Source organism: Hirundo rustica, chromosome 10, assembly GCF_015227805.2.
Source record: "Hirundo rustica isolate bHirRus1 chromosome 10, bHirRus1.pri.v3, whole genome shotgun sequence".
NCBI classification, from domain to species: Eukaryota; Metazoa; Chordata; class Aves; order Passeriformes; family Hirundinidae; genus Hirundo; species Hirundo rustica.
Genome location: NC_053459.1, coordinates 21465027 through 21488086, shown reverse-complemented (window position 1 = coordinate 21488086; position 23060 = coordinate 21465027). Strand labels below are relative to the sequence as shown.

Below are 23060 nucleotides of genomic sequence, written 5' to 3'. Positions count from 1 at the left end.
CGAAGGGCTGGCACTCATTAAAGTTGATGTGTTATTGAGAGCTCGGTGCATAAATGCCAACAAAGGGCCAGAGAGCAGATGTGCTGGGTGCTGGGGTGAATGAGAGGATTCCTCCTGCCCCTGGCACAGCATTCCTGCAGGCACATCCATGACGGAGAAGCTGACCTGTGGGAGGAGGCAGGAACAGCCTCGGCACAAAAAATGGCTGGAGAAATCCCTCCTGGAAAGAACAGGTTGTTAAACACTCTGGCAAGGGCACTTTGTGTTCAGGGTAGGCGTGGGCTGCCTTCCTGCTCAGTGAGGAGCCATCAAATTGAGGCTTTGCAAGTCCTCCAGCGAGCAAACAGGAACATTCTGGTCGGGGCAACATCAGGGGGAGTTTTGCCATCGCTTTCCTGCCTCCCTGCACAGACAGTGCCAGCCAGAGCCGTAAGCTGGCATTCACTTCTGCTTTTAGGGATGGATGTGAACAAAGTCAGGCCCTGCAGGAGCACTGTGAGAGAGGGAAAACAGCAAAAGCAGCAACTGTGCCCTTGGGTTGGGCCCCTACTTGAATCCAAAACAAAACCCATCAGCTACTAAGGAAAAATGAACTCTATTCCTCCAAAATCAGGACAACAGAAAAGGGAAAGGATCCTTCCTACAGAGCCATACCCAAACTCCCTAGGTTCAGGACTTCCACTTTCACACTAATTTCACACCAAGACAGTCTCAACTGTGACCCCACGGCTCTCCTGCTGGGAAACCAAGCAACGCTGGCAGGACACCACCAGCCTCAGCTGTGGCTGCCCCGTGTGACCCCACAGGCACCCCACAGCCCTGGGCTCAGCACCATGCACCCTGCAGCGACTGTCAGGTGCCACATCGCTCCTGCTCGCTGCCATCTCCTCTGCAGGTGCCCCGAAGTGGGGTTCAGGAGGCACATAACCAGCGGGGGGATGCTGCAGCGGCAGCAGAAGCCGACAGCGTCACTCAGCAGCTGCCTGACGTCTCTCACCAACCCCCTGCCTCACCCTCCGGCTCTCCTGCCTTGGTTTATTGTGTCTGTCGAGGACACAGATTGGCTTTGGAAGTTCTGAAGATGTGGAGAGCCCTCTGGCATCTGGAGGAAGGAGATGAAACCTAAGAGATGGAGAAGTTAATATGTTTTCAGTTTGCAAGAGAGCTTGGAAATGCCACTGATGCTTTATTAATCTCTTCTGCCCCTGGAGGACAACAGGCAGCTGCTTCTTCCTCTCTCTCTGCTGAATTTCCTTTACTGGAAGTTAAAAGAGACAGGGGCAAGTTAATTCTATTTTGGAGACAGAGCATTTTTGTCTATGCCTTTCAAAATGCTTTTGGATTATTAAAACTCCTTGAAAACACGACTTTTTAATCTATTTAAGAAGTCCAATTTTCTTTCTATGCTGTTTCACCCCAGCAATTTCTCTCTCCCAGGAAAACCCAAATGACTCAAGTCTAGCCATTTTTATTGCTATTCTGGGCCTTTCCCCCATCACGTCTTGGCTGCTGATACAGAGCAAGGACAGAACTCATCCCAAGGCAGGATGAAGCCCCCAAAACAAGGAGAAACGACACCAAAGCCAAACGTTCTGACATGATGATCGGTTGTATTTTCAGTCCATTAATACACATTCATTTACCAGATCTGAACAGAGTGGAAAGGAAAGCAGTCATTAGCAGGAACAAGGGTACAAAACTCATTTCCAGCGGCCTTCACAGAAGGGATATTCAGTGTCACAGCAGCACTGTCGGAATGGAGGGATGCACGGACACCTGTGCTCACACCCCAAGTGGAAGCTCTCCTTTTGTGGATTAGTTTAGCTAGAGACATAGTTAAAAAACAAAACAAAACAACAACGTTCCCAAAACTGTGACTTTTTGACACTTTTTTCTCATTTCCCTAGTGTCAGGCCTAGGGAAAGCCGGAATTATTCACATAGAGATTTTATGAAAAGACACTGGAAGGTTAAAAATAGAATAACCACAAATACTGGAAAATACAACAAGAAAGCAGGCAGGGAAAGGAAAATAGGGGAAAAAAATAAAGTGACACCCCAAGAGGATCACTGCATTCAGTGGTCAATGTATGGTTACATACATGTGGCTGTGGGGTGGCTCCACTTTGATACACTGACATTCACATGCTGGCCTTGATTCACTGCCATGAAGTTACACTGGGTTTAAAGCAGGATTCTGCAGAGCTCCTGGCTTCAGCAGGATCTCAGCAGCGATTGCTTGTTCAAAACCATTTGCAGAATGAGTGGCACAAGCTGTGACAGCGTGTTCACATCTCGTGAACCAACCTCTGCTCATATCCTGGTCTGGAGATGGCTGGTTTGCTTCCCCTTGGCCACCACAGCACTGCACCATGAAATGCTCTGCTGCTGGTGACAGGGCTCAGCTCAGCCCAGCACGGATTTGGGGCTCCACGTGCAGCAGGAAAGGGAAATGGCATTATCATCCTACAGTACCCTCATACTTGTATGGGAGTGTCCCCACAAACGCAGCTCTGTGCCCACATCCAACCCCCTGACTGTCCTTGCTACAAGTGCTGAAGGCTCGTTACACTGAAATAACAACAGCAAACCACAGTTGCACTTGATTGTACAGGGATGCTCCTTTGGAAGGAATAAAGGTAGTGTAAATTATTCATGGAAGAGTCCCAGCTAGGCAGCACCTGCGCTGAGGTTCTCCCAGGGACAGCACCAAGATTGCAAAATCATGTTGTGAAACTTGATCAAAAGAAAGGAAAATGGAGCGTTTGGGATTTAATGCAGCAAAACTCACACCAAATCAGGGGACAAACTGAGACCAAGAGACCAAAAACTGAGCTGAGCACTTCGCCTCTTCCATGGAGCACTGGAGTGGTTTGCCTATAAATTGTATTTTTGTACAGTTCTTGCAGACAATGACATTTTATCCCTCATTTTTTAAATCATGCATTAACTTTACAGTGAAACATTTATCCAGTCCAGTATCTATACAACAAAACACATCTTTTAAAATATCAGACTATTAAAATTTAAGGAAAGGAGTGTGAGTTCTCAAAGTAGAACATGTTAAGGAATAAATTAAAGGGAAAAGAAGTGTTCTACTTGGGTTGAATTACAAAATAAACTCTGAGCCTGGGAGAAGTTCTCATTTCCTAGAGTTCTAACAAACAAATGCCACAAGAAACAGTTGATGTTTCTGGGGTTGCCAGTGCTTGAATCCACATCACCTGTTCCAGCTCCGGGTATCGTGGGTGACCCTCTCCAGAGTTTAAAGCCCACGCTGGTATGACAAAGAAGCAGTGATTGTTCAGGTGCAGAAATCAGCTCTCTCAAGGTGTTCAACTTCACAGGCTTCTTAATATAAGAAACAAACCTGTAGCTGACAGGACCCAAGGTGCCAGCTCCAAACAGCACAGCCTGGGGTGAGAATGAGCAGACTTTGACTGGGACTGGCTCCAGCCCTGCTGTGTGTTTGGGGTGAGCAGTGCTGCTCCCACAGGGAACCTGGTGGCTCCACAAGCCCCAGGGGTGCTGGGATCTCCTCCCTGTGCCCAGGCTGCTGTGCACACCCTGCTTGCATTTGAATGTCACTAAATTCCTGCTGCCAGGAATTTAGCACCAACACAGGGAAGGGGTGACCAGCACAGTGCCTCTGCTCCCAGAGAGGGGAACCCTCTCCCAGACAGAGCCAACATCAGGCCTGTCTGCTACCTCAGTAATGAAAAACCTTCTTAGTTAGCACCTTTTCATACCAAATCAGTCAATTACATCTCCCTGCATGCCTCTGCTGGGTCACTGGGGACCAGCAGCTATCACACAGTGGGCTGAGCGTTGCAAAACCTGAGTGGTTTTTCCCCAAAGCAGCCTGGCAGAGGAGGAGTTAACACCCCTGGAGTTAGGAAGCCTTAACAATTATCTATCATTTTAAAAGACAATGTAAGGATAATTTAACAATTATAAAAACCTTCCCTAATATGAGGATAAAGGAGAGTAAGAGCACTTAGAAGGTGACAGGAGTGTTGCACTTCAGTGTACAGGTGGTGGGGTTGAACACTTCCTGACTGAACATGGATCTGTGTGACTGACAAGGATTCTCTGGCAGGCTGTAATTGTTTAAAGTCAGCAGTCAAACTAAAACAGCTAAACACAGGAGAGAAAAGCTCTGAACCTGCACTGATGTGAAATGACAGGACACCTTTGATTTTTCTCGACTGTAAATGGTCAGGGCACACATTGCTTTGGCTCTGCGGGGGGTGACCCCGGGTCAGTTTTTTTAAAGGAAAAAAAAAAATAAATCAAGGAACATATTTATGTGCTTACAGCATGCCAGGTAAAACCATCAACCCCCCAGACTCAATCACATAAAATGCTGCACATGCACTTCCCAAAGGTGAACCAGACCACAGATGCCAGAAAGGAGCATGAAAGGCAACTGCAACAAAACAGAAATGTAAAACAGTGGAAGCTGTAGGAATGGGCTGGATTTGGAAGAACATCTGGGGTTTGTTCCCTGTTTGGGTGATGCAGCAGGTACAGAATAAGCTGGTGCCTATTCACAGGTCTGAACACAGAAGATAATCAGGTAATCAGCTAAAATTTCATGCCAGCTATATTTTGGGGATAGCTAGGTGACCAGTGAGTTTTTTTTCCAGTTAAAAAACTGTTGGAAAAGGCAGAACAGGAAAAAAAGAAACTCTTTTATGAACTAAAATAAATACCAGCTCACTGGGCCTTTTGACCAAGGAGTGTTGAGCACAGGTACGACCCAGGGAAGGGAAGGGAATGCAGGGGCAGCAGAAGAGCTCAGCCTCCCACTACTCCAGATCCAACTCTCCTTAATGTTTTTTAATGCTCCATTTTCCCAGTGGCTGACACAGCACTGCAGACTGCCGGGAACACCTCAGGTTGGAGCTGGACATGAAATTGGGAGACATGGCCTCACAGCAGGGTGGAGCATGGGGTAAGACCCAGGCTGGTGCTCACCACACGAGGTGCTAACCCAGGAACTGTAGTGTTTGCCCAGGATGCTGGATTGAACTGCTGCTTCTCTGTACAGGGAGGTGCAAAAGAGCTTTCTTACAAAAGACACTTCTTACAGCAATGTAAAACAGGAATGTGCATGCTGAGTTTTACCTCTGCTTGGGAGGACATGTCCTACGTGACTGAACTCAAGGTTGTGGCTGGTTCAGTAACAAAGCAGAGCAGGGACAAGGCTTTGTCACCTGCTCCCCTTCCCCCTTGCATTCACCCCATCTACAAATCCACACGTCAGCTTGGCCTGAGAATGGTGTCAGCTTCATGGCCTTTCCTTCTTTTAACTAGGGGAAAGGGATGGAAATGAAAATCTACCCATATGCTGCAGGATAAATGCACAAGCAGAGTGCAGAGCTTGGTTCAGATCATGCTGGCTTTGGAGTCTCAGTCCTGTTACACACAGTGCCTTGGTTTCCCCTGGCTCTGGACACCTCAGGCTCGAGTTGGAACCCTGATCCTCTGCTGAGGAAAACAGTCACACTCCATGGCACCAAGGGGGACTTTGCTTTTCTGCAAAGGTCAGCAAACTCCAGTGATCTCCAGCTCCATTGAAACTGCCCTCTGCCAAGCCTGAGGGCTCCTGATTGCTCCAGCTGCAATAGGATGAGGATTTTTTCTCCCCAGAAGGGACGAAAAGACCAAAATGCTGATTCTGATCCAGGCTTGTTAGTCTGTTTCCCTCTAAGAAATGAAACACCTACACTTGGAAAGCTGCAGGACAGCCCAAGGCAGCAGCAAATGGCACTTCCCACCAGTGGCAGGGCTGCACGACGTGCTCTGATGGCGTGTGGAAGGGGTGAGATGGGGAACTCCAGCGAGCCAAGGTGCAGATACCCAAAGCCTGAGAAGCAGCACACGCAGCCCACGACTCCTGTGCAGCCACAGCACGATCACAGTATGAACACAACCACAGGATACAGCTGGCAGTGGTGACAACATCTATTGCGAGTCAGTTCCTGTCCTAGGAAGTAGCCTGCATCCTTTAGATGCTCGGAACATGCCTGAAGAAGTAACTCCTCCAGAGGTTAAACTTTTCATCTGCCATCACTTCCAAATTTTTCTGCTCCTCTTGTCTGCTAGTGTTGATTTGCTTCAAGTTCCTCCACCAAAACCCTCGGTGGAGAAGCTTTTCGTCTCCTTTCACTTTCCAAAATCCCGTATTTTTCATTAACTTCTCTCCTGAGAACAAGACTTTAAAAGGTAAAGCAGTCTGCATCTTCTTATGTCCAAACCTCCATGGGTACCATGGATTCCTTTGTTCCAACGGAGGGAAGCAAGTACTCTTCCTCCAGAAAACGAAAGGGGAACTGTACTAAAAACCCACGAATCTTTTTTAATTCTTCTGCTGCTTTCGCAGGATCATCGTTTGCTAATTTGGGCTTGTTGATGAAGTCACGCAGTTGGGTTAAATTATTCACCTGGTCACTGGGAAGGCATCGAAACACCTGATCAAAACAGAAAGAAGAAGTCACCTGTCAGTGTAGGGGAAATGCAGCAATGCAGAGTTCCTGAGAAAGACCAAAGCATCCAGTGCCAATTTCCCAGGATGGGAGTGACTGAATTAACAGCCCAGAGAACAGGGAGGGAAGAGGTATGTGCCTGTCCTCGATGAGGCTGGAGCAGGCAGAGGGGAAGCTCCAGGGCCTTTTCTGATCACTTAAAAGACAGAAGTAAAATTTGCCTCTGCTCCAGTTACACTGTGGCTAATTACAAGTAGTAACTACACCAGGGCCATTCACTGGAACTACAGCTGAGGCAAACACAAGGAGAAATCTGATCTGCCTTCATGGGTGCTGTCACACTGAGAATGCAACAGCTCCAGTTTCTTGTTCACAGCTCTTGCATCTCATTCCTTCAGAACGTCTCTGAAGGTCCAACCCCAGGAACCGGACCTGCTCTCTTTGCCCTCCCTGTACTGCTTCTCCCATTGGCCTCTGTGTGGGATGCAGGGAGGGGGAAGTTGCTGTGCTCCTCACTTTATCAAAGATGGTGGCATTGCGAGCTGCTGTGGCAATCCACACCTCCTTGAAGAATTTGTCACACACGGGATCCTGGTGCTCTGGATTGAGATCGGAGCCGCCGAGGACAACCCTGAAAAGACAAAGGGATGGATGCTCACGGGGGCTGAAGCACTTGATGAATGCCAGGAGACAAGGACTTTCCTTGGGACTTGCCAAATCCTGTGTGCTCCCAGCACCCTCCCACTCCCACCCCCTGTGATAATCTGGCAGTTCTAATGCTGCTTGCTTTTCTCCTTTTCTTCTGTGCAATAACTGTCCAGATGGAAAATATGGTGGGGGGAAATAAAAACGGAAAAGGAAAAGGACCTTAAACTAAAAATGGCCGTGTTGTGGGCCAGATGGCTGCTCCCAGCAAAGAAGACTTTTTTAAGAAGTGACACCACCGCCCAAGATTGAGAGAGTATGCAAACGGATCTGGAGGGGAAATACCACTTGTTTGTGAGCTCTGCTAGTGACATCCTGGAGCAAAATGATTGGTAAAACCAAGCTGCCGAGCCGTGTGCAGGAGCAGCGTGAAACAGCGGCAAAACCCTGGGCTAAGTCCAGGCCAAGCAGAGCTAAAGCCGGGCAGGCAGCGGCAGCCCCATGGGTTTGAAAGGCCGTGGGGCAGGCTGAGGCTGAGCGAGCCCTGCCCCCGTCCCTGCCCAGCGCCCCACACGCACCTGAAGCAGCGCAGGCGGAGGGACTGCGCGAACCGGCCGGCGCTGTACTCCTGGCCGTCCATGACGGAGGGCACGCTGTCGCTGTCCTGCACGATGACGGCCATCTCGCTGTCCCTCTTCCCCAGCATGCTGCGGTCGTTGATGTTGGCAGAGCCTGGCCAGGGCGGGACGAGGCACAAGGCAACGTCTCAGTGCTGCTCCGGGAGCTCCTGCGCACCCTCCTCCACCGCCAGCCCCGCACGGCCCTGGGCTCCATGGGGAACCGTCCACTGCTTCCACAGGTGAAACCCCAACCCTGTGCCTTAAGGTTTTTGCTTTTATATTTTTGTGATCGTGTGCTGCATTAGTGTATAACTCTGAATTCCATACAGAGGGTTAGTAAGCTCTCTTCACGTTTTGGTCAGAGCCTTCTAAGCCTGAGAACCAAGGACACCCTCTGCCTCAGGCCCCGAAAAAACAGAAGTGAATCAGGGTGAGGAGCAAGTTGGGAGTATATGACTTCATTACCTGAAGCTATAATTGGAGAATTAGCCCGATATGCAAATACACCAAACTTCTATCTGTATGAGAAACTCCTTGTCCATTTTGGGTGTAGCCCCTTGGGAAGGCTTTGTCTGCCCTTCATGTACCTGAAGGCCCTTTAATAAATATATCTGCTTTTATCTTTTTAGCTTTGTCTGGCCTCTTGTTTCTAGGTAAGCCTATTCCAGGCATCAACCAGGGGCCTTCCTTATGGAAACACAGGCCCTGAGAGAAGCTGGGGGAGAGAAAAAAAAAACCAACTAATTTTTGCAGGCTTCAACAGTTTGGAAGAAGATTAAATCAAAGCCAAGCCCAGGCCAACATTTTCAAAATTTTGTTCTTTCTGCAACTTCCCAGATGCTTCTGCTGAGGTAGCCACAGCTTTCAAAGGTGTGAACTGCATCTGGTTTGGATACCCAGTTACCTGAGGCAGGATGGGCTCTCTGGGTAAATCACAGAATGGTTTGGCTTGGAAAAGACTTTCAAGCTGCTCTCATTTTAACCTCCCTGCCATAAACCTTCCACTAGACCAGGTTGCTGTGCCATTCAGGGCGGTCTGCTTGAGACCAACTGAGGCTTGTCCCCCCAAAAAGGTTTCTCTTGTCCTACACACACATCAGAAAACAGGGCATGGGGGAACACCGCTCGCTTGCAGCTGTTGGCTCCAAGGGAACAGCAAGATGCAGGGAAGGATAGGCATAATGAGGTCAGTAACCCACAGAAATGACCAAAACAACAATAAAAAAAAATCTCCAGACACAGCTGTAAGAGACCTCCAGGCTGCAGTTAGCCATTGAGCCTTCCTAGGAACTGGATTAACTCCAGGGGAGCCAACACCTCCAGAGGAAAAATCATCTAAGTGCCTCTCTGTACTTCTACCCCCTCCTCCTGCCCAGTAACTCCATGAGCACTTAACTTCTATGCACTCACTCTTATGTGGAAAAGGGATGACTGCAGAGATGCACAGGCTATATAAAAATCTACCCTCAAGCTTATTTATAGGTACAGAAAATAAAAACTAAGAGCTGCTTCAGGTCCCCAGACCATCCCATTTGAACAACACAGCTCCTGCTGTGATATCCAACCACCTCAGAGCCACTCTGTGCACTGGAGACAGGATCTGGCCCTTGAGAAGGTGACAGAGGAGCAAACCTCACCACAGGTCATCCAAGACCACTGCTTTGAAGGGAGGGAGTATTTTGAGTCTTGTAAAATCTGGTATTAAGGTATTCATTGGCAAAGTTTTTATTGCTGATAAAACAGCTCAAAAAGGGCTTCTTTAAAGGAACAGGCTGAAATTCTGCTGCAGTGTAGAGCTCCGAGCCTGAACTCTCTTGTCTTTGCTTCATGTTCTCATAATAAATATGGTAAGAGAAGAGGATGAAATGATAACTATTGCTCCCTATAGCATATCATCCCATTCTTAGGAAATGGAGCTGATACATGACACATGTTGTCCAAACCTTCCAAATTTTACAGCACATTCTGTTCTTTCAGGAACAGATGACAAGTCTCACAAGTCTTCCTGCTAGAGCAGAGTTTGATACAAGACAGATGGACAATATTCCCTGCACTGGGATTCTCTTCACGGTTACACACAGATTTAAAAGATTTCAGAAAAACAAATTAAATGACAGCTCTCTGAATCCTTTCTTCCCGCTTCATGAATTTATGAAATTCGGTTTTTGGGTTTGTTTTTTAACAGCAAAATATTTCTCAGTAAAGAAATGACAAGACAGAACAGCCCATGGCACTGCAGCCTGCACTGGGCATGGGAGGGGATTGATCCAGGTATAACCCAGTGCCCCAAAGCCCTCCTGAGAGCCCCTGCTCACCGATTATAACTGTGTTGTCATCAGCAATGAGCAGTTTGCTGTGCACATAGATGAGCTCCGTGACCAGTTTTCCTTCCAGCTCTGCATATGTTCGAAGGCCACAGAACGATATGTAGTTTATCCACTTATCTCCAACTGAAAATGAAACGACAAGAAAACTGATGAGATGAGGGAGGTGGAAGAGGGAAAAAAAAAAGAAAAAGACCTTGTTTACATGAAGAACCCTATGAATAATAGTTCACTTTTGACTTTTTAAAAAATTATAAATGAACAGATAACAGATTTTTTTTTAAAGAATAGACTTGAAAATTTTCTTGTGAGCTCACTGTGCTACTCTGATCTGCTTGCTCAGACTCCCACTTCAGTGAGAAATGACCCATCTCCTGGGCACAGCACAATAGGTTGACTATGAGACTTTTTCCTGCAGAAAGGAGGCTGGAAGCAGGTGTTTTGTTCATGGTCAGTATGAGAAATGTGTCTTAACACACTTGTGTGCAGTTCAGATTTACACCAGGACCTAGAACAAATGAGGCATTATGCACGGTCTCAGCGTTTGTGATGTGTGGGTTTTCACAGCGCTCTGATTCCCAGCAGAGCAAATTCCAGCAGGATTCCTCATGGCAAGGAAAAAGCCTCCTGCTTAGGCAGGTTCTTCCTCTCCACATCTGACAACTGCCAGAAACAAACCCTGCCTGGGATCCACGGGGAAGGCTGAGGGCTCACGGCTTCCAAGAGCGTGACCCCGCTCAGGACATCTTCCAAATAACACAATCCTGAGCAGCTGCAACTGTGCTGTGCTCCTCCCTGGGGTGTTCCCCTCCTCTGCACCAGGGCTGCAGCCAGGTCTGAAGTCTGACAAGTGGCCATGGCCTGTGTGACCCAACAGAGCTCACACCACGGGAGAATGGTCAAGGAGGAGGTCGCTCACAGCCCCACGAGCCCGTAGCAGGTGTTGCATTACGTGTTACGGATGCATCCATCAAACTGCAGCATCCAAAGTAAACAACACAGAGGAGAGGAATAAAGTTCTTACCCTCTGCCTTCAGCTGGCCCAGGATGGAGTTTTCCCCTCGGCACATGGTCCTGGAAAGAAGGGAGGCAGCCCTCAGCACCCCTGTGGCTCCAGCCAGCAGCATGTGCTGGAGCAGAACTGGGTGGGTAAATCACTAACACAGATGCCTCAAACAGCAGGAGAAACAGGGCACTTCCAGAGCACATTTTTTTTTTTTCCCCAGATGACTGCTACTACATCAAGGACTGCTCATGCTCCCAAAGGAGCTTATACCAACCCACAAAGGAGCTGGGGAGCACTTCTGCCTTGTAGAGAACGTGGCAATGATTGTAAATGTGTGACAGGCAGGGCTCCTGGCACCTGTGCCAGGCCTGGATGTGAAATCACGTTAAGAAAAACGTTGACACGTGCAAAGCACTGGGTCAGGGAGTTTGGGTGATTATGGCTGGGCTGGGAAAGCCACAGCTGTAATTCCAGTGAGAACCAACCAACCAACCCACGGGCAATTTCCTCTGGTTGCCCCTGCAGGAGGAAGCTCAGGCAGAAGGGTCAGGGGGATGTGCTACTTTCCATCTTGAGTCCCCTGCCCCACTTGTCCTCCTGGAGGTGCAGCAGGACCCCTGCAAGCCAGCAGACAAAGGAGATTTCACTCTGAGGTGGGCAGCAGTCTCTGCACACTGACTGTGCCCTGGCCATATCATAACACAGCAACTTTCCAGTAAAACCATCTTGGGCATTTTGCCTTCTTCTACATTTCTCAGTACAAGGATTACCCTGCTGCATCTCAGTCCTTCCTGTGAGACCTGCTGGGCCGCCAGTGCCCCCTCAAAACATCCATCCTGGAGCAGGGGAATCACACTGGGGAAAACACCATTGCCTGCATGGGGCCAGGGGGCAGAACCAGGCCAAGTATCAGCCAAAAAGGCAGGTTTGGAGACAAATATCACTCAGCAAGTCTGATTGAATCAGCTAAGTGGAAAACAAATCATAGAATGGTTTGGGTTGGTTGAGCCATAAAGTTCATCTAACTCCATCTCCCTGCCATGGGCAGGGACACCTTCCCCAAGACCAGGTTGCCCGAAGCTCTGTTCTCACTGGTCAAACTGATGGCAGGTGGGCCCTGGGGACCCCCTGCAGCAGTGGAGGTGTGCAGGGTCTGTGACACCCTGCCTGTGGTACCTGTAGTTGAAGTGCATGATGGCCTGCAGCGCGTTCCCCCCGCCCGTGGAGATGTCCCCTTCAAAGCCCGGCAGCAGCGGGATCACCACGTACACTCGGAATCGCTTGTTCTCCCTGAAACACGAGAGAGTTTGGGGGAATATCAGCCTGGGAAGGTCACATCAGCCTGGGAAGGTCACATCAGCCTGGGAAGGTCACACCAGCCTGGGAAGGTCACAGCTTCGCACAAGGTGAAGTCGCCTCGGTTTCACTTCCCCCGAGATGCCCGACTCGGTTCCCCATCCAAGGACACCACACCAATTTTAAGGGAGCAAAGTGTGAAGTGCATTTCCAGTTTCAGGAAATCATCAGTACTTCTGTGGGTGCTCCTTCAGGAAGAGAGGGAATAATCTACTCTCAGCAAAAAACCAAAAGAAGCTAAAGCAAAAAACCACATTTTTACTGCAATTCAGGGCCAGGCTAAGGATTTTTCAGATTGTGTCTGCCACTATAAAAGTTTGTCTGGGCACCCCAATAGCCCAGTCACACTGACACTGGTGCAGAGTGGTGTGGCCAGCTGCCTGGCAGAGCACAGCAAAGCTGACAGAGCTACCACAGGCAGAAACCCAAAACCTAACCCAACGTTCCCACTGCCTCCTGGTTTTTAGAAGTCAGAAACACCACATAAAGTGGAGAAAGCTCAGGGCACAAGCAAAAGATTGATCACTGGGGGAAGGCAAAATGTCCTTGGTACATCACAGCACCCACAAATCTCAGTTCCAGAGTCCTCCAAACTAATCCATACCCTAACTGTGATCCCATGCAGAACAAAAGCTGCTATTGTGGCACTGCTCGGTGCTTTTCTCAAAGCGCCCTTTGGGTTTCCTGTGCTGACAAATGCCAGGTGCATCTGCTCTGAGAGCACTTTCCAAGTGCCCCTGGGTACTGGGGATTCCCTGCTCTGTGCCCCGAAGGGGGAGAGAAGCACAAGTATAATGCTCCAAGGAAAGATGCTGCCGCTAGATGGCAAACACAGTTTAATCAGCACACAACCGTTTCAAAAACACTCTGGGGATGAGGCAGTCTGCAGTTCTCGCTGGAAGTACTCCTTCCTCGGGCAAGCCATGCCTGTGAATTTAGGGGTGTGGGAACTGTAAAGCCCTCGAGTCCCATCTGAGCTGGGAGGGGGGCAGTGAGGACCTGTGTGTGTCTCATTTCAACCAGTGCTTCCTTCCAGCTCTGCTGGGTGCTGCAGGCTGGCTCTGGTTTGCCAGCAGAGCTCAGAAACTGCTCATGAGGCCTTACCCAGGCACAAGAGACCGTGGAACCAAGTCTGTTTGCAGCATGAGAAAGGTCTACAAACAAAGGCATTCCCCAAAAAGCAGCTTGTTTGTGTAAGGACAGTGTTTACTAAACTGCTTAGAGAGCCACCCATGAAAAAAGAGGAAACCAAGAAAAGAACATTATTAATAACATCAGTAGAAAATATTTAGTCTGGAAGAGTGAGAAGTATACAGGCTCACCACAAACCTTAATTTGTAATTAAACACCGTTTTCCTGGGGCAGTTTAGAAAATCAGCATTACAATACAAACCATTTAGGTCTGAATTTACTTTTAATCTTGGGTAATGCGAAATTTGAACCTTATATTCAGTTAGGAATTGCCAACATTAAGCCAGCATAAAACTGGCATATAATTGGAGTAATGCAGAAGTGAGCATCATATCTGGAAATGGGTCACTAAGAATCTGTGTGACCCCCTTTTGTGACAGACTTAGTATCTGGACAGAATGACAGCACTTACATAAACTTTATATAACAGGAAAACCTTAACAGATTACCTGGAGAATTTGCTGCTGCCTCAGTGGCATTGCTAACAGCAGGCAAGTGATGCAAAGGGCCTGTGTAGTCAGTTCCCAAAGGCAGGAAAGGCAATCCAGAGTGGCTTTCCAGGGGGACATCAATCAGCACAGAGATCAAAGGATCATAGAATGGTTTGGGTGGAAGGGACCTTAAAGCTCCTCCAGTTCCCTGCCATGGGCAGGGACACCTTCCACTATCCCAGGTTCCTCCAGCCCCATCCTACCTGACCTGGAACACTTCCAGGGATGGGGCAGCTACAGCTTCTCTGGGCCAGGGCCTCAGCACTCTCACAGGGAAGAATTTCTTCCTAATATCCAATCTAATGCTCTCTCACTTCAAAGCCATTTCCCCTTGTCCTATCACACATTCCCTTTTCAGCTCTCCTCTAGCCCCTTTAGGCACTGGAAGACGCCCTAGGATGCTCTGTCCAGCTGCCTCTGAGCCTCTAAGCTGCAACACAAACACAGCATCAGCATTTCCAGCAGCACTGGCACTGCTCCTCATTCACCACAGGTGAGAAGGTCCATCCCATTTTTTCATACTTAGCTAATTTCAACTTTTGGGGCCATTCACTGCAGCTCACACAGATCACAGGGAACTCCACCCTGGTTAATGGCACAGCAGATAACACCCAGGCTCTCCGTGTTTCAATAGCGCTCCTCTTTCCACAGTGCTCTGAACAAAGCCTGGCCCAGGGCAGCTCCTGTGGCCTTGCAGACAATTCCTGCGCTCTGGTGGCTGTCTCAGGGTGGGTGCCTTTATCTAAGTGGGAATTTCCAAGCTCAGGTGCAAAAAAAGAGCAAAATTCCTGCAACCTTGGAGAGAGGACCTCTGGAAAAGCAGACCCTACAGAATTCTGGACAATTAAAATATGGAAAAAATAATCCATGAAAGAAAACATCTCTGTGTATGGTGAAAAATCCCATGAGAGATGAAAGGGAAAAGTTTAGAAAGCTTCCTGTATATCAGCCCAGGAGAAGCAGGGCACAGTTTTATACTATGAAATTTATATCTCCAAGAAACTCCAGGGGAACAGCCTTAAGCAAGGCTGCCCAGGATCAAAGTGAAGACAAGCCACTACCTGTGGCATTAATGTTAACACAGGGTTAGGAGTGCTGAAGGAGTATCTAAAACATGGCTGGATTCAATCCATCCAGGAACAAACAACGGTCCCCTTGCAAAGACTGGAGGTGGTAAACACCCTCCAGCACGTACCAGAAAAAGTTGCTCAAACAATAGCAGAACCCTGCAGTCAAATCCTCAAAATGTGTTTGCTTCCCCAATTTGAAGCCGCTCCTCTCTAGAGGATTTAAATAAACCACAAATCCCAGTTCACCCTTCCCACCCATGGAATTGCCTGACCACCCAGCTCAAGGCAAGCTGGCAATGGAGCAAAGGTGTCACTGAACCAGAGCACAAAGGAGTTACCTTTAAATAAGTTCCATAGTTCAAAATATATTTACATTGGGGTAAGTCCAGAAAATCACTTTCTGGATGCAAAGAAACCACTCAGGAGTCTCACTGCTGCAAATGCAGATGCTGGACCCCATCGGTTCTGCATGGGCACAAACTGAGGGGTAATTCTTTGCACCACACCATGGAAATGCACCTGAAGACTTTCAGTGCCTCATTAAGGACAGGTTACCTGTGAGCTTTAAGAATCCTCTGAGCAATTGCATCACCAATCTTGTTCCAGACAACTTTGTCATCAGCACAGCTAATAAAAAACTGGTTCTGCAGGAAAAGCAAGCAAAGCTACTGTCAGACACTGCCAGCAACCAGCCCAAATATATTTGCATGCTTTATTTCAGACCAAGAGGAACTAAAGATAGCTGGTTTTGTGTGCCATTGGAGTGGAGGCCTTTTTTTAATTATGATTAAATGATATGTGTGTCTGTGCTTGCTCAGGGAATGAATTACTCGTTATTAATCACACTCCTTAGAAAGTTCATGTAAAGAGCAACCTAACAAGAGGCTTAAAAAAAAAAAAAAAATGAAGAGGAGAAAAAGCATCTCCATTCAGCCAGCACTGAGTGTCACTCTGACACAAGAAATTGCTGCAGCTGCAGGCTGTGTGGATGAAGAGCTGCCCTGTCAGAGCTGTGGAGGTTTGGGCATGCACAGGGGACACTGCAAAGCCACAGAGGGGACAGGGAGACTATTGCACAGGCCATGAAAGCTGCTGGCAATTTTGCACAGAGCCTTACAAAGGAGAAGTCTACTTTTTTCCACCTCATGGTCAGATGGCTGTCAGGATACACAGCCATCAGTCTGGCCTGAAGACCACTGAAGATAATGGATAAAAACTTAGGACCAAACCTCAGTAATTACCCTCCTGATGGCTGCAAGCCATGCCCAGAGCATCAGGACCCTCCTGCCTTCCCTCCCTGCTGCTCACCTCTATGTAGATGTAGTGCTTGCTGTTCTCTATCACGCTGATGTAGGCTTTGTGGATGGACTCCTCGTGGTATTTAATGCCAGCAGACCAGTCAGCAGCAGAGCGGATCACCTGGAAAGCAAGAGAGAGACACCTTCAGCTCTGCCCATCCAGGACAGCACCATGGCACCTGGATTATCCCAGAGGCAAGGCTCTTCCCTGGCACAGCCAGGCTTCCACTAAATAAGGCAGTGAGTGCAGCATTTATACTTGTAATTGTGAGAAAGGACACTCAGAGACAGTGTTACTGCTTAGCAATGTTTTGATTAAAAACGTAAGAGCCCTGTCCCATTGCTCTACCATTGCCCTCTCCCACCTGAGCATCTCCAGATGCTTGTTCTTGCTTAAGGTTTTACGATAAACTGCTTTTAAAACAACCAAAATTTTTAAGCTTTAAGGATGCACATCCCCATCAGTGATCTCCTGCCCAGCACTTTCGAGCTGGTCTCTGGCTGGGCAGGGTGTTTTTCCTCCAAGGAGGCTGTACAGAATCACAGTCTGATAACACAGGCCATGCCTTTGTCCTCAGCACTCAAGGCCATTTGTTTCTTCTGCCAAATTCTTGCACAAGCCATCCCATTTGTGATGATACTACTTCTAAAATCTTTAGTTCAGCTGCTTACATTTATTTCTTAGTTTTTACTGGAAATCCGCTTTTAAAGTAGATTCCTGGAAGATCCCCAGGGTGCATTCTGCCCCTCCATCCCGCAGTTTTTGTGCAAGAAAGCCAAACCAACATGAGAAACCTCTGTTTGTGCTCTGGGCCAGGCTGAGCAAGCCCCACAGCAGTCAGCATCCTGTGCCCCCCAGCCAGAGATGCTGTGGCACCTCCTGTTCCTGCACTTTGAGTCAAGAGGCAGCCACACTATGCCCCAAGTGATGCTTTCCAAGATGGAAATGTAGTTTTTAATTAAAGTGTTCGCAGAGTACGTGCTTGGGAGAATAGTTATTCATTATTAGTCTCTCTCTTTAAACGTTGTCAAGACAAAAACATTGAAACAATAGCCTTAAAATATCTCAGTATAACCATAATACTGGAACGTGGGGCCAGCCCTGCACAGCACAAGACCCAGGGGCGGGGGATCTGCAAAATGCGTGTGTCAGTTCCAGCAAAATCCTGATCTCCTGGGAGCCGACCAAACCAATCCTCTTGTCCCCAGAGCATCTCTGGAGGTGGCACTTGGGGCCATTGGAGTTAAACAGCAGATGACTGCTGAGCTAACTCCTTCACCTGGACAGGAGCTCTCTGCCATATCTGTTTCTCCCAGTAAAAACAGGCCCTGCACCTCTCGTATTTGGCTGCTCTCTAGGCCAACAGGTGGGTGCACTCCGCAGTCGCCTTAACTGAGTGTTGGGATCACAAGTGTTGGAGTGAGGGACCCAGCCTGAGTACAAGGGCTGCCACAGCCCTCAGCAGTGCCAAACAGCTGCCCTCTGCCTGCAGAAGCCTCTGCAAGACCATGCTGATCATTCCCGAAGGTTTTTAATCACTCATTTGGTTAACAAAGCCAAGGCTGAGTGTTCCCACTCATCCCAAGCTGGGCACTGAGATGCAAGAACGTTGAGCATCACAGCAGACTGAGATCTCAAACAAAATTCCACCACTGGCATTAATAATCTGTTACTGGCATTAATAAGAACAGAAAAAATAGGGGGTTTTGGGTAGAAAGCAGACTAATTATTCCATACACAGCCTGAACTGGGGCTCACAGCACTTCCCCTCTCAGCAGCACAGCAATCTGGAACTGCACTTCAGAAAGTGGCAGACTGTACCTTTCTAGTACACAAAGTCTGATATACAACCTTTTTTTTTTTTGCAATTTAACACAACAGAACCATCACTCAAGGACCACTCCTTTCCAGCAGCATGACTTCCCAGAGCATCATCCACCTGCCCTTCCCTATATTCCTCCTCACCCCTGGCACATAACTGCTACCCCAGCTCACTCCACACCTCGGCTGCCCCTATTCCAGTGCCGTCACCCCTCTGCCTCACCCCAGAACCATGTGTCATGGCTAATTCCAAAAAGCTGGCACACCACCACCCAAAAAGCTCCCATCAGGTACGACCTCAAATTCCCCTGCAAAGGGAGGAAGAGGTGTCAGAAAATGTTGGATGGGGCAGCAGAATGAGTATAAGGTGTTTCATCTTGGAACTCCTGAAAATAAAGTTGTTTTTAACAGATCTGCAGCCACAGGGACAGGACAATGCCACCAAGGCAGCATCCCGTGGAGACAAAGCTGTGGCACTCACAGACACACATACCCACACCTGGAAGTTTCCTACACAGCCCTTCCCTTATCCCTGATGTTCCATCTCACACTTCTAGACACCTCTCTTTCCTGTCAAGATATTTAAAGGCAGCTGGTTCAAACCCAACCTGTTTCCTGGGGAGAAAAGGCCACATCCTGCCCAGCAGAGCACCTCCCACCCAGAGCTGGGGTCTCCTTGCTCCTGCCTCTCCGTTCCCCTCCCTTGAGCCTCTCAATAGCTTGTCATCCCTTTAACTTCTCTAACTGATACAAGGGCAATAAATGTGGTGTTTGCTGAGGGTTGGTGCATAAACCCTGAACAATGCAGGGTTCTCACGCAGACTTCAAAGAGGTGAGGGCGTCAGCTGCTGCCAGAGCATTAAACTTTCATTGCATTTCCATCAGGAATGGGATGTTGCCTCACCACATCACATCTTTTGCAACACTGGGTTTGGCAGATAACTGCCAACGCTGGAGTGGAAATAGGGAGATGGAACAGTGGAAAAAAAAATCTGGCACTGCTTTTGGCAGATCTCTATTTGACTCTTGCAAGAATCAAAGCGCTCTTGCAAAAATCATGTTGCTTATTGCAAGCAAAGCCCTGAAGTTCAAATGAAAGAGGATGGGAGACCATGCCCGACTCCTTTTCCTCCTTCCCAGCCTGTACCCCACAGTGTGTTTCCCACACACGCTGCATTCATCCTCCCTGCCCAGGGGAAAGCCCTTGTCAGTGCTCTAGCCTCCCAGAAATGCTTTCCTACTCCTCTCCTCACACAGAGGAGAGCAAAACCAGATGGTACAATGAGGCTGGAATCTGTTGCTGACAGGTCAATGGTTTGGGCTTGCAGCAACACTGCAATCCCCATGGATCCTTTGTGTTTTCCCTTCCTCTGATCTGCCCACAGCTGAAGACAGATTTGCAAACAAGGTCAGAAACAAGAAACCCAACAGCCAGGCTTTCCTCAATCACCCCACAGCCAAGGACAGCCCTGGGATGCTGGATTTTACCTTGGGGCAGTAACTTCTGCCTATAAAATCCCTACACAGTACTCAAATGGAGATAACAGGGGATTGGCTGCTGGCCAGCCAAAGGATTCTATACTAAGAAGAACAAGAATATTGCTCTAGTTTTTTTGGATAAAAGGTTGGTAAAAGATTTTAGTATATCTTCTTATTTCTGTGCAGAACTGTACAATTGAGAGGAGATGCGAGCACCGGAGCCCTCTGCTCCAAAATGAATAAACTGGACAGGCAAGAGGTTGATATTTCCTGAAGAAAAGGAGAAGTCATACAAGGATGCCCTGATTCACACCCTGGGAGCTCCCAAAAAAAGGCCACCAGGTGGGGGAGTTCAGATCCAGGCTGCAGGTATCCCCTCACTTCCTACAGCGGCCAAATCTGAAACCTCCATCAGGAGGAGAAACTGAGTCACTTGCGGATTGGCAGTGGGACTTTGGGGGTGCTCAGGGCACTTGTGTCACCTGGGGACCAAGGGAAACCAGGCCAGTGTGGGTATTAGGGAGGAGACAGTCAAAATGTTACTATGTGCATGCAAATCCCTGCCTTGGAGCTTGAGGAGGTCACCCAGAGATCATAACCCAGCTGAAGCAGCCTGGGGACCTGCACCCAGGCAGGGTGCCCCAGCCTGGGCCGAGGAGCCCCCCTCACTGCTTCCACCGGCCTTGGCATTGCAAATGCTCTTCCCATCAATTTTCCCTCATACTGAGAAGGCTGATACATTTCAGGACAACACATTTGCAGCCTAATACCATGGAGTTTTATTTAGCTATCTGCATGCGGGGCTATTTTGACAGATGCATAAATAAGAAATGAGCAAGGTAGTTTCAAATGAATAATTTACAAGACAAACCTGCTCTCTTTTTGCTGTTTATGGCATCATTGAGAGCAGCCCCTCATTTCCTGGATGTATCAGTTATTTGCAATGCCTCAGCAATGTGGTGGCCAGGCTGGTTTTCCAGCTGCTCAGCCATCACTCAGCACCAGAGCCTGCAGATTCTGCAGTCACCGTTTGAGCCCCAACCTCCCCTCCCACGGCCTGATGCCCTGAGCCAGCCAGCAGCTCTGCAGCTGGACTGAAGAGAAGCTGGATCTAGGTTGTTTTCAGTTTAATTTCTCCTTTGGGAACTGCTTCCAGTTCTGTAATCAACAGAGCTTAACTTTTTGCTACAGCAAACCCCATGATTTAGAAGTTGTGGCTTATCTTGTGGTTACAGCATGCTCAGGGGACACAAGCCCCATCACTTCCATGAGAACAACATTTCCCAAAAAGCTGGTGTCAGACAGACAGGGAGGCATTTCCATCCACAGGGAACAGGATGATGCCTGAAGGGGATTACTTCCCAGCAAGCTGGGAGCCTGGCTTTGGAGGCTGATATCAAACACCCCAGACCCTTGACACAAGATCCCTGCGATGCCCACCCCTCACACCACACAGAAAGGAGCAGACAATGCCCTGGCAACCCACAGACCCAGAAAAAAGCATTTTATTTCACTCAGCTTCCCCAAGCAGTGCTGTCATCTGGGCAGACCACTCCCTACAAAGAGCAAAGTCATGCATTTTTCCTGGTTTTGGTCTAACTGCTCTTACTTCATACATCTTTCGTCCACAGAGACACACAATGGTTTTGCTGCTTCAGCATAAATATTTTGACTTTGTACTCTTCAACAAGTTCCTGTTTCTGCTGGGTCACAGCAGTACTCAAGTGTGTGCACTTGATAGAGCAAACTGGGCTTTTAAACAGAGTATTTTGGCAATTCTGACTGTGAGACTGATTATCACAGATCAGACTGTGGGCTGTGTGAAACTGCAGAGGACCCACAGGGGTGCAGAACTGCATAATAAAGTGCAGATGAAGCTCAAGGCAGAAAGCAACAGCCCCAAGACTCCACTTAATGCTGGGCTCTCACTGACCACCACCCATCAGAGCGAGGCGTCAGGGCCTGGCAGACTGCTCCAAGATCTGAGATAAATACTCAGTGGGTAACCTCAACCCATCAGGCTTTCTCGAATCATAAAGCCCAAATGTTAGGTGTTAGATGAAGAGCAGCAGAAAACAAACCATTAAACCACACGGCTATGCAAAGTCACAGCGCTCCCACCACTTGAGTACTGCATACACTTTAGTGCCCTTACCTCAAAGGTGGAGATATAAATTAACGCCTCTCTGCTAATGGAGTTGCATTACTCTATTGTGATTCAGGATCTGATCACCTAATCTGTGAGCTGAATTAGATAAGAGTTTTGCATCTTATAATTCAAGTTCTGCAGAGGGTCTGTCAGGCATTCAAACTTCCTGGGAGGGTGCAGAGCAAGTCCTTTGAGGAGTATGTGAGCAGGAGACCACCAACACGCACCTGGACTGTGGCAGGAACAGCCTCGGGCACCTGATACTTCAACTCGTTAGCAGTTTGCTGAGATTTTGGCAACAGGAATGGGTAGGACAGGGACCGGTATTTGGGTTTCATAATCTGCACAAGGGGGGAAAAAACAGATAAAGAAAAAATGCTTGAAAAAAATGCTTGCAACAGATAAAGAAAAAAAGGCTTGCAACATATCAGAACAACACAAAGAAATTAAACAGATCCCTACAGAGGGCAGGGGGGTGAGGCAAGGCTGTGCCTATCTCCGTGCCCCCAGCAGTGACACCCACACCCACCTTGGTGAAGTTCCAGCGCTGGATGAAGTGGCGGGCGACGTCGCGCGCGGCTCTGCCGTGCACCACGGAGGCGATGTCGTGCCAGGGCATCCTGGGCGTGGTGTATCTGTCAATGAAGTCTGCAGGACAGGGGAGCACGGTGGAACTTCCTCAGACAAAGGGTGTGAATGTGGGAGAGCACAGTGTCCCCCTCCTCATTCTGAGGTTTCTGGGACACGGCACCAAGCACCCCCAAGGCAGATGACTTGGACTGCAACAGCACAATTGGCCCTAAAACCCCTCAAAGGGAGTTTTGCTGCTTTTTCCTAGCAACCAAAGCAAACCAACCTTATTACCTCTGGCTTGGAGGCAGGAAAAATATGATCGGAGACCGAAAAGGCGCAAAGGAAAGTTTGGGGGAATGCCAAGACTCCTACTCACCAGCAAAAGGCTTATCAAGTTGAACCCAGTCTTTGAAGACAAAGTTGCAATAGTCTTTTCCGTGCCAGAACCTGGTTTCCCCAAGCAGCTCTCCAACACCTGTCTTCAGGCTACGGATGGATCCTTTATCTGTGCCAGGCAAACAAAACAAAAACATGCTCCAAAGTCAT

The 23060-nt window shown here is 48.4% G+C and overlaps 1 protein-coding gene across 3 annotated transcripts in view; it reads right to left on the bottom strand.

Annotated features, from left to right (window-relative positions):
* Positions 1-1598: 1598 nt before the first annotated feature.
* Positions 1599-23060, bottom strand: part of PLD1 (phospholipase D1) — a 60795-nt gene continuing 39333 nt past the window's right edge. For all 3 annotated transcript variants that reach the window (XM_040073868.2, XM_040073869.2, XM_058421897.1), the window contains 11 exons: positions 22891-23019; positions 22471-22589; positions 22169-22282; positions 16502-16612; positions 15749-15837; positions 12262-12375; positions 11104-11153; positions 10071-10205; positions 7714-7867; positions 7007-7121; positions 1599-6475 (listed from right to left, as the gene is read on the bottom strand). In XM_040073868.2, the coding sequence (XP_039929802.1) occupies positions 6251-6475; positions 7007-7121; positions 7714-7867; positions 10071-10205; positions 11104-11153; positions 12262-12375; positions 15749-15837; positions 16502-16612; positions 22169-22282; positions 22471-22589; positions 22891-23019 (1355 nt within the window). In that variant the 3' untranslated portion in view covers positions 1599-6250. The remainder of the gene's footprint in view (positions 6476-7006; positions 7122-7713; positions 7868-10070; positions 10206-11103; positions 11154-12261; positions 12376-15748; positions 15838-16501; positions 16613-22168; positions 22283-22470; positions 22590-22890; positions 23020-23060) is intronic.